An 11,935-nucleotide genomic window follows, 5' to 3' on the forward strand; every position below is an offset into this window, starting at 1 on the left:
AGATTATTAGTCAGACAGACAGTAGACTCAAAAGGATGGAACTTATAAGGCAATAGACACTAGATTATTAGTCAGACAGACAGTAGACTCAAAAGGATGGAACTTATAAGGCAATAGATACTAGATTATTAGTCAGACAGACAGTAGACTCAAAAGGATGGAACTTATAAGGCAATAGACACTAGATTATTAGTCAGACAGACAGTAGACTCAAAAGGATGGAACTTATAAGGCAATAGATACTAGATTATTAGTCAGACAGACAGTAGACTCATAAGGATGGAACTTATAAGGCAATAGATACCAGATTATTCAATGGTTCTATCAGAAAAATCTGGGTTGAAACTCGGACCAAAGCTGGATAGTAAGTGTTAACTCACCGAATGGATTCTTAGCGATGATGGCATGGTCGCAATCCAGTGGTTCTGACACTCCCTCGTTGTTAACAGCGGATACCCTGAACTTGTACTCCTGTCCGGGCACCAGACTGGCGATCTCGGCCTTGGGGTCCTTCACCTTGGCTGCCGGCAACCACCTGCCAGTCTCCGTGTCCATCTTCTCCACCAGGTAGTGGTCCAAAGGAGCACCACCATCGTCTAGCGGAGGGTTCCACTTGAGCGTGCATCCCTCTTTGTGGATGTCGCTTATCTGGTAGAAGAAGAACGGGAACATTGAAATGCAAATAGAATAAGATAATATCAAAGCGTGGATGGGCAGATTTACAGGTGTTTAAAATGTGAGACGAAGCAGATGAAGACTTTGCACTTCGTAGCTTTATAATCTTCCTGACGTTTGTGAGTACAGTTCCGCAGATTTATTCCAGGCTGCAATGCCTGGGTGTAGATTGCCCTGATGAAAGCCGTCCTCCGAGATAACAAGATAAGGACGGGATGGGTTCGTCTATCAATTCTCACTTCCCTTTTTTTCTACTAAGCTACTGTTTTACCCTTCGAGTATTTTGAGATTTTGTCGTCAAGTCACTCTCATCATACCTCTCTGATTCATAAATTATTTAGTAATTTCAAATAGATTCGCTGTTTTTTAACATATACTGTTTTTGAAATCAAATGAAAGACTTGAATGTTACAAACAGACAGATTTATATGCAATTAAAAATAATTTAAAAAATAGAGAAAATTTTTCAAGTCGCTAAAATTTTTCTTGCATATTGGAAAAATACAATTTAAAAAAATATATATATACTTATACAATTAATATAAAAGTCACTGTCACTAAACTTTTTTTTCATTTCATATAAAAAATTGCAAACATGCAACCCAATGGCAGTCAATGACTTTTTGGAATATATTACAATTATTTGGAAGTGTCTATGGTAAACTTTTAAATGCAAATGCAAAGTGTAGTGTTGCTTCTTTCTAATACTGCTTAAATCAAATAATACAAAAGGAGTTAGTATCACTTTTATGAGTCCGTATCAGTTTGTGCTATAAAGGGCACACAAATATCTGTAAATTGAAAGATTCCTGACTGTTTCTTCACAGTATATTATAAACATAAGTAGGAACTGGAAGAAAGTCAACAGTTGTTCAACATACCTTGAGAGGTCCCTCTGGTTTTCCAGGAACGTCCAGCACGATGATCTCAATCGTGGCCTCGTCCTTTCCAGTAGTGTTCTCAGCCTTCAAGACATAAGTTCCAGTGTGCTTCCTGGAAGCTAGCGGAATCGACAGCTTAGTCTTGTAGTCCTCAGTGTCAATATTGACATCGTCCGTTGACTCCAGGCGAGCCTTGTTCTGGAACCTGGAAAACAAAGCAAAAATAATTATATATATTTATATTTTTTTTATTTAGAAGGTATAATTTTGTGTTTTGCAATTTATTAACCTTTCCTTATCTGTGGTGTGTATTTACTACACATTGCTTCTAATAACTTTAATAACTCTATAAATATAATAAATTCTGGGTTCAAATTGTAGGTATTCCTCCGTTATACATTTATGCACTGAATTAAAAAAGTTTTTCAAATTCAATTAAAAATCAGAGATTTTTGTTAAAAATCGGAAACAAATACACCAAAACAATCAACCGTGTGATACTGCTACGCGAAGAGTGTGCGAGGAAAAGACACGCTATTGATGTCCCGCTTTAGTTTGCTACGCGGGAACATGAGAAATCCACACGTCCGCAGTTGTATTTTGATTGAGACCATCAATACCTAAGACCGCACAGCTGTGTGTGTGCCAGCCGCCAGCCGCCAGCCAGTCGGACGCGGACCGTCGTTAGATGTGGACCTCTCGCACGTTTTTTTAGCATCTGCCGATGGTTTTTTCATGTTTTCAGCAATTAAATTACAATTATTCTCACTTTTGATATAAAATATAATAAACATAAGCGATTAGCTATGAATATTCATATTTTTCCCATATTAAATCGCTTATTTTGAGATGTGTATTGACTACACAGCACCGGAACGTGTGGATTTTTTTAGCACAGCAAGGGAAAGTTAATGACCTTATTCAGTCAAAATTCCTATCAAGTTTGAGGAAATCTCAGATTCAATTGATAGCTCGATACTTCCCCACCTTCCTCTTCCTCATCTCATTCCACTATTTATACATAATCTTCAGCCTCACAGGATACCGCAATTGAGGCTCCGGTTAGCAGGGAGCAGTTTGGACCGAAGATCCAAAGTTCCGCAGAAGTCTGTGTATATGTGTGTACTCACCAGGTCTTGGTCGGCGGCGGTTCTCCGCTGACCTTGATGTCCAGACGGATGAGCTGACCGGCCTTGATGGTGACGTCACGCATGTTGGTGCGGTCAATCTTGGGCGCGGCTGCAATACAACATTGAAAAAACGTCAGTACAAACAAAAACCTAAATCTTTAAAACAAAATTGCCATATTGGCGTGATTAATTCTTGTTCTAATTTTATCAAACATTTCTCTGTAAGTGTGGGGAAACGCTATGTATGTTTAAGTGGCTCTAATTCAAATTTTTGAGTGAGTTTTTTTTAATTTAAAAAAATTAAAAATTACAAGCAATATATTATGTTTCAGGAAATAGAACTCACCGAAGCGGTCCTTAGCCAGAAGGCTTTCAGATGCTGTTGAGGGTTTGGAAGGTCCGGCCTTATTGACAGCCTTGACCCTGAACTGGTAGGTCTTGCCCTCCATCAGATCTGGTACCTTTGCTTCGCACTTGGTGCCAGTCACCTTGGAACACAAAAGACAGTTTTTAATAATCAGGTAACGTAGATTGAAAACGATCAGTAAGTAAAACGGAAAAAGGTTGAGTTACGTAATAAAAAGTTTTTTCTTTTCACAGGAGGCCAATATGACTATACTACAGCGATTTAGACATAGGTATCTCATAATTTAATAATAATGATATTTGGATAATTTGTATAGTGCCGTTTTACAGAAGTCTACAAATTTTTCCATAGCCGAACTCTTACGCATAAGAATGAGTCATGAGAACGATGCATTCTCACATGGCAAAATTCAATAGCTCGAGAGACATGCGTTGCAAGGATGCCTCATACGCATGAATCGAATGAAACGAATGGAACGAAGCTATTCGTTTACGCATGGAGGAATAACACGCAAGGAAAGTTCTTTTAAATACCCGACGGAATCCTGCTTGATGTTTTCGCTACCCACAATGACAGCAAATATCTCTTATGTCTGAATAGAACTTAAGAGGGAATAAGACAACAAAAAACATTGACACTACAGCTTGGTTACCCAGCATATGAAGTAAATTTTTTTGACCATGCTCTTTTCACGTCCAACTGTCAGTTGGTGTCTAGGTTTTTTCTTTGAGGTTCTATCAGTAAATCATCAGTTTTAATAGCTTTTTCAGTTTTCCCGTTGAACCGGTGTTGACAAACAGTGTTACTATCCGATGAATATGGTCCATAGGTCACAATCCTCCCATTAAAATACGGATATCTGATAAACAGATTATCTTGAGTTGTTTTCAAGTGAAATAAATGAAGGGTTTGTTACTCACCTCCGCGGCCTTCACCCACTTGCCCGTGTCGCGATCCTTCTTCTCCACGATGTAACCGGTGATGGGGGAGCCGCCGTCGTTGGCAGGCTTCTCCCATTTGAGTTCTGCGTGGTTCTTGGACCAGTCCTTGAACTCGGGCTTTCCGGGCGCGTCAGGCTCATCTGCAATCAATCAAACACGGCATTATTTACTCATTCAGAAGTGGAAAACGCCAATCAAAATCTTAATGCTCTGTTTGTAACGGAGGTTAAATCCTCCCAGCTTCTGATTCTAGCAATAAACAACGATCGGCGATGATCAAAAACTAAGTGCTTTGAACTTTTTTTAAAGGCAATCATCCTGGATTACGAATAACGTGACAATATTTAAAAATCTCCTACTACAACCATCACAGTAAGTGGAAAATGTTTATTGTTTTGTGATAGAGGCTTAACCAGCCAAGGAATCGAATTCACGACGCCTGGATTCGACTAGACGCGATGGCAGCTCAGCCACTGAGCGGTCAATATTTAACTAAAATAATCCCCTTGTGAATTGTGTCTTTATTCTCTGTATGGGGGCTTGTAGAACCATTTAATAGTAGCTTCGTTTAAAAAAAAAAAAAACAAAAAAAAAGTAGAGTCTTGACGTTTATCTAGTCCTTAAAACGGTTCGGAAAAGTGGTGGGTGCCGTGGACTAGCTTCTGTATGGCCTTATAGGTTTCAACTCATCAGAATTCATTATGTCAATAAGGTATATCTTACTACTTGGTAGAAGGTGATATTAATTCTGCATATTTTAAAAGCATATAGCATGAATATAATATGGTATCAAAAGAGCCTCCTTTATAAGGAGCCTGCAGGAAGGAGGACTAGTATTGGGAGACCTAGACATTGAATGCTGGTATGGAGACCAACACTGCTTAAGCCAGAGGTTGGAAGACTATCAAGTGAGAAGAGCCAAGTTGTTAATGAGTCTCCAACGGCTGTAGCGTGTGTGATTATGAAAACTGTAACTATTTCATGTTGCAACGGAAAGAGCTTGACTGATGAAGTAATAAAGTGATCTCACCGAAGGGATTCTTGGCCGTGGTGGCGCTCTCCGTCACCAGCGGCTCAGACTCGCCCTCAGAGTTGACGGCCTTGACGCGGAACATGTAGTCCTTGCCCTCGTTGAGGCCGGTAACGTCGCACTCGGGCTCCTTGGTGGTACAGACTGGCACCCAGCGACCGGACTCTACGTCCATACGCTCCACAACGTAACCCTCCAGCGGCTCGCCACCGTCATCCTCGGGTTTCTCCCACTTCAGCTTGCAGCCGTCAGCCTTCACGTCGGACACCTACAGAACAAACGTAAAGTGGTACATTAAATTGTCTCCAATGCAACCCCATCAGAACAATCTGAGGAGTCGAGTACATGAATTTTAAAAAGGGGAGAGGGAATGGAACAATGTCCATTTCTCATTACAACGGTTTTGATGGGTAGTCCTTTGTATCGGGGCATAGCGGGCTCCCTTGGATGAACTAGCAATGTGCCAACACTCTGCCCAAACATTGCGAGATCTATCATTGAGGATGGAAAAAATGTCAGATAGGGGAATGTAATTTATGAGGGTAAAAACATAGTTGTATGCTCCTTATTTTGCGACCCACGGAGTTTAGGGAGAAATAATTGGAACCTTAAAATCAAATATATTATTTACCTTCAAAGGTCCCTTAGGCTTGGACGGCGCTCCGATGACAGTTATGTCAACTTCCACCGAATCAGTGCCGGAGTCGTTCTTGGCAGTGACGATGTAGATGCCGGTATCGGCCCTCTTCATCTTCATATAGACGAAGGAGGTCTTGTAGTCCTCGTTGTTGATCTTCAGGGTCTCCGTGGAGACCAGCACCTTTTCCTTCAGGGTCCACGTGACCACCGGGGCTGGCTCTCCCTTGACGTCGGCATCCATGCGAAGGGTCTCGCCGGAACGAACGGTCTTCTTTTGCAGATTCTTGCGGTCGATCTTAGGAGCGACTGAAATGAGAACAACAAAAAGTATTGTAGTTAGTACAAGATTTGCAAAGTCCAAATAATTAATAAATGTGTTATGCTTAAGTTCGACCATTTTTGATTGGGAGTTTTTCACAGTCAGTAATAGTAGCATTATAAGATTAGTACTCACGGAATCTCGGCTTGCAGACCACAGACTTGGAGTGGTCAGAAGGCTCAGAGGGTCCAGCCTTGTTGACTGCGATGACCCTGAATTCGTACTCGTGACCTTCCTCCACGTCGGTGACCTTTCCGCAAGGCCTCTCACCCTGGGTCTTGAGGGCGTCTGCCCATGACCTGAGAAAAACAAATAAGAGTCAATGACGAAAACAGATACTGGAGGGAAATGTCTTGGGAAGATCTGAAGAACAAACTTGTTTCTTCAAAATTAGTAACTGTCAGAGATGTGCAAAATGGGTACCCAAAACCATTTGAAATGCAAAATGGAAATGGGTCAAAACTTTTCCATTTGAAAATGCAAAATGCAAAATGGTTTTTAGAAAAGCATTTCAAATGCAAAATGCAAAATACATACCTATTTTCAAAATGCATTGAAAATGCAAAATGGTTTCTCATGTCAAACAATTAAAATTATTATAGAATTTTTAAACAATTTTGTCATTTAATAATGGACATCAATGTAGAACAAACATATTACATGATGGTAAATCCAAAAACACCACGACTACAGACAAACCACAAAATATTTACGCGGGACTAATGTTGCCAACGTAAAAACATAGAAACTGCTATCTAACATTTAATATTACAGCGTCATGGCCCCATGTTCAGTATTTAAATCAGTATTTTTTGTAATGGTATCACTCAATTGCCAGGGCTCCTACCAGGGAGCAACTTGACAAATGGAAATTATCTCTCATAGCGAGGTTGAGGACCGACTGATATTTGAGGCTTATGAAAAAAAGATGAGTGGAGATAGTAGGAAGAATGTTGCCAAAAAGCATTTAAAATGGAAAATGCAAAATGGTTTTTAGAAAAGCATTTAAAATGCAAAATGGAAAATGCCCATTTTGCATTTCCATTTGAAATGGATTTATTTGAAATAAAGCACATCTTGGTAACTGTATTATTGATTCAACCAAAATTCAACTAATTGTGGATACTATTCACCACTGTCCACAATATGTTGGCCGGTTAGCTCAAGACAAGACCTTGATTTTTTTGGTTTGTCTAAGTGACTTTTGTTTTTAAGTGTAAGCAAATGAAGAAAACATTTTAATTGCTTACGCTAGGTCTTGACTTGAATCGTCACATCTATCTTGTATTTATTTCTGTTTTTTGTCTTTTTCTAACCCATATATCATCATTTACTTATAATTCATACATTTTTTTTCTAATTTCGGTTACTTATTTTATAAATTGGATGTAAGTCCGTTAACTCTTTGTGTACCGGCACTAAATTATTGCGTTGCGCCAACTAATTCTATTTTCACAATAACTTACTTGTTATTTGCAAATTGATGTTTTTGTAAATTTTACCATCTTACAAGATAATTTGTTTATATATTAATAAATAATAGTGTGTAGATAATCTACTATATTATGTACATTCCCCAGCATAGCTAGTTATATATATTCGGAAAAATGATTTTTGGATACGCTGGCACACAAATAGTATAAAATAAAGTTGCTATCGGCGTCTGTCTGTCTGTGCGCGTTCTTTTAAAATTTATTTTTTATACGCCCATAAAAACTTTTACAAACATTTGATAATATGAACATAATAATTCAGTAATTACCGTACCGTGGGTTGACTTTGGCCCTAGGGGTATTCTTTGGCCCAAATTAAAAAAATAGTTTGATTGGTGACATCTGTGTCCTAAGTCTCATATAGGCGTAATTTTGACATTAAATCAATAGATGGCATTAGTGACACCATTTGGAGATTTTTTGACTAAACTAGAGTCCATTTTATAGAAGTTTCTAGGTGAAGACAGTCGCATGCGAATTTCGATAAAAAAGTTTCTTCATAAAATCTGTTTGCATCCACTACGTGTTATCACTTAAACAGGTATGTTAACACTTTATATCCGTAGAATATATTGAAGATATGATAGCACGCAATATTATGGTGTTAAAATGTAAAACAATATTTTAAATATTTTTTATACATGATGTTGTGTGTTTTTGACAGAGTTGGGGTTTCTTTGTCCCAACATTGGCCCGGGCCAAAGTATCCCCTAATCAAAAATAGATGTTTTGATGTTGTGAACAAGCTACATTTTATTAGAAACGGCTATGTTATATTCAGTCCAATTGAAAATAGATCTTTTACGTTTTATACAGTAAGCTTTCTTTATTTTATTTTGAAGTTAAAATGCCCAGAAATTACGTCAGACTCCTGGGAGCTCGTAAATATGCAGATTACACCAAGGAAAAGTTGCAAGCATGTTTAAATGCAATCAAAAATGGTGAATTGACGCAGAGAAAAGCGGCTGCAGTGTATAACATACCTCGAAGTACTCTCAAGAATAAGTTAAAAGGATTGCACTCTAATAAGCCCGGCCAACCCCCAATTTTCACGCATGGAGATGAAATTTGTGGACTGCTGTATAACCATGGGTGAATATGGATTTCCTGTAGATCCGTTTGAACTAAGATGTATTATTAAGCTATATTTAGAACGGCAGGGAAGGAAAGTTAGAAAGTTTAAGAATAATATGCCCGGATGGGAGTGGATTCGCTCATTTTCGAAACGCCATCCGAGGTTAACGTTACGATTTGCGAGCAATATATCGCAAAAGAGAGCAAGCACCGATGAAAACACCATAAAAAGTTATGTGGGTAACTTATCGAAAGTGCTTAATTATATCCCACCAAGTAACATATGGAACTTAGATGAGACCAACCTCACCGACGATCCAGGTAAGAAGAGGGTGCTTATCAAGAAAGGCAGCAAATATCCTGAAAGAATTTGCAACACTACAAAAACATCAACTTCTTTAATGTTTTGTGGTAATGCTGATGGAGAACTATTGCCGCCATACATAGTATATAAATCTGACTGTCTTTGGGATTTGTGGACTGAAAATGGACCACCAGGTTGCCGCTACAATAGGTCTAAATCTGGGTGGTTCGATGCGGCAATTTTTGAAGATTGGTTTATTTCCCTGTTTTTACCGCATCTGAAAAAGCAACACGGTAAAAAGGTAATCATTTGCGATAATTTAAGCAGTAACATTAACGAGCACATACTTAAGCTCTGCCACGAAAATGAGATTTCTCTTCATCTGAATCGGACGACAACAACTATTCATTGCATGATTCAAATGATTCCGACGGCCCGTTACAATTTTTTGACGAAGAACTGGATGGCGAAGGAAGTCATCCTCAAGCGTCGACGTCAGCTGCCATGGTAGCATCAAACAAATCACCCTATGAAGTAGGCGACTTTGTAATATTTGTGTACGAAGGCGCCTATTTTCCGGGCAAGATTTTGGAAATACGAAAGAATGGTGCGATTGATAGCTCTATGCAAAAGACATTAAAAAGCTGGAAATGGCCTGACAAGCAAGATGCAATTTTGTATTCCTGGGTTGAAATTGTGCAAAAAATTAACCCCTCCGAGAAGTGTCGTTCCAAAAGAGAATTCTTTCAAGTTCCAGAAATATTAAAATATTGGGAAATTTTGTTGTATTTTTCACCACTGTAATACCCACAAATTACTGAAATAAGTAATTTAATTAAAAAAACATAATTGTATACCAATTGTTTCATAATTAATAAAATTTCTTTAAAATAATTCATTGTTTTTTTTATAATTTTTTTTTCCGAGCATCCTATGTAAATTTATTATTGTTAAATGTTGACATTTTATGTAAGCATTAAGAATGATCACAGTGATTGCTGCGTTTACTTTAGCCCATTATTAAAATCAATAATACAGCCTTCAAAAAAAAATTGGGCCAAAGAATCCTCTCAGAATGGGAAACTTTGGCCCAAACTTCTTTTTTTTTTTTTTTGGTTAAAATTATACTAAAAATTTTTAAATTTATTTAAAACAGTTCATTAACTCTATTTCTATCATTATTCAAAAATTCAAAGCGCTCTCTTAAGCAAGTTGGATTTTATTGAATGTTCTTTGCAATCGGATGATATTTTGGGCCAAAGTCAACCCACATTACGGTAATATTAAAATTTGCATTTAAAATTATGCAGAACCCTTACAGAAGAATTTTATTATGCTAAACTTTATTGATATTATTACTGAGGTATGTTATTTTAGCCTTCTTGTAACTATATTCCGTGCAGTTGAACACATCTACAATTTTTGAGAAAACATTGCCAACTACATGTAATCTAGGTACAAGCGATGAATCTAAATGACTCAGTCCTGATATTTTTATTGCAATTATTCATTTATTTAAAGCCCAGAGGGCTTTTACATGTAGGTGGTACAATTTTAATAAAAACATGAGAAAGAAATATTAAAAATAAAAGAACATAAATTAAAAAATACAGCGATTTGAATGGCTTACAAAAATATAACTTCCATTTAGGAATAGTGTTTAAATAAGTCTTTTACATAATCCACAAAATTCGCAAAGTTAATATTAAATATATCGACATCACCTAAGTATTGGTTTCCCATAGTGTGAAACCGTTGTATTGGGGAGTTCGCAATGTAATTGCGCTTATGTGTGTTGCAGTGGAATAGTGTATTTTGTCGTGTTGTTATTGTAGGTATTCGTAAGTTTATGAGTTGCAGAAGTTCGAAACAATCGAATTTAGAGTTTAGAATCTTGAATAAAAAAGTTAAGTCGTTTATTTTACGCCTGTCTTAAAAAAAATTGAAAAGATTTTTGGATCGACTTGTTCTTGTAGGTATATGGAAGGTAATTAGACTCAATAAATTAGGGCTGTCTATAATACGATTAACAATTTTGAATGGGTTTTCACTATCATTTAGAGAATTTCTTCCGGAAGGTTTATATGTGTGCATATTATATTTACAGAAAGTACAGAAAAATCTCCAAGCAAAACCGGGTTGACGTCAGCTAGTACTTAAATAAAATAAGAGTTCCAGAAAGGCAATGCGGAAAAATGAATAACAATAAAGGAAGGCGGAAAAAACCCAAAGGTTTCAGCGCCATTGAGGATTGCGCTGTATGAATGTAGATGAAAAATAGAGCATTTTATCCTGGGGGGAACGGTTTGATGATAAGTTACTTAGATTATGCAAGGTTTGTTTTGTGTGCTTACCTTCCTCCTTTCTCCCTCTTCTGGATGATATATCCGGTGATTGGAGCTCCGCCGTCGCTCTTGGGCGCGGCCCATTCGAGATCCACAAAGTCCTTGTCCCAGTTCTTGAGCTCGGGACGGCCAGGCTGTCCGGGTTCGTCTGCAAGGAAAATAAAACATTATTACCACCGTCTGAATAAATAAGTCTTCAATCCACGAACCATCTGATCATCCATTATTTTTTTAATCTCTGCAATGTGGGTAATGTAAGACACGTTAAATATTATTGTAAATTGCGTTTCGTCCTTCTGTAGCCAACGTTTCGGACAGTGCTACAGTGTCCATCATGAATCGATGAATCGGCAATTGACGTGCACTTAATTTGACCGGCCTTAACTTCCGATATGTTTCGAAGATCCAAAACGCATCGAGCACATCTAATTAATGAGCCAATTAAAATCCACAAAAATTCCATTAACACATTGTTTGCGGGAGACGCTTAAAAGCGTCTTTTGCGTACTGTTGGTAGAGAGCAGGAGACGCTTAAAAGCGTTTTTCGTATTTGTACACTATTGGTAAAGCGCGGGAGACGCCAAAATGCGTTGTAGGTACACTTAGAGTAACAATATATTACGAGTAACGTATGATGTTGGTTACTCTGTGAAGTAAAAATTATGCGTCAGCTCTCGTGACACGTGTACTAGATACCTGGCAATTCGTGGAATTGAGTCGGGTGGACGGCCGACTGT

At 37.9% G+C, this 11,935-nt stretch overlaps 1 protein-coding gene across 12 annotated transcripts in view; it reads right to left on the reverse strand.

Moving 5' to 3' along the window:
- bt (projectin protein bent) overlaps positions 1–11,935 on the reverse strand; it is a 278,571-nt gene that overhangs the window by 61,602 nt on the left and 205,034 nt on the right. For all 12 annotated transcript variants that reach the window (XM_089649279.1, XM_089649282.1, XM_089649281.1 and 9 more), the window contains 9 exons: positions 11,208–11,346; positions 6,118–6,281; positions 5,656–5,969; positions 5,025–5,292; positions 3,974–4,134; positions 3,033–3,174; positions 2,687–2,795; positions 1,557–1,761; positions 381–648 (listed from right to left, as the gene is read on the reverse strand). In XM_089649279.1, coding sequence (XP_089505405.1) covers positions 381–648; positions 1,557–1,761; positions 2,687–2,795; positions 3,033–3,174; positions 3,974–4,134; positions 5,025–5,292; positions 5,656–5,969; positions 6,118–6,281; positions 11,208–11,346 — 1,770 coding nt within the window. The remainder of the gene's footprint in view (positions 1–380; positions 649–1,556; positions 1,762–2,686; positions 2,796–3,032; positions 3,175–3,973; positions 4,135–5,024; positions 5,293–5,655; positions 5,970–6,117; positions 6,282–11,207; positions 11,347–11,935) is intronic.

This window comes from Hesperophylax consimilis, chromosome 29 (assembly GCF_061612785.1).
Source record: "Hesperophylax consimilis isolate HC1 chromosome 29, BYU_Hcon_1.0, whole genome shotgun sequence".
Taxonomy (NCBI): Eukaryota; Metazoa; Arthropoda; class Insecta; order Trichoptera; family Limnephilidae; genus Hesperophylax; species Hesperophylax consimilis.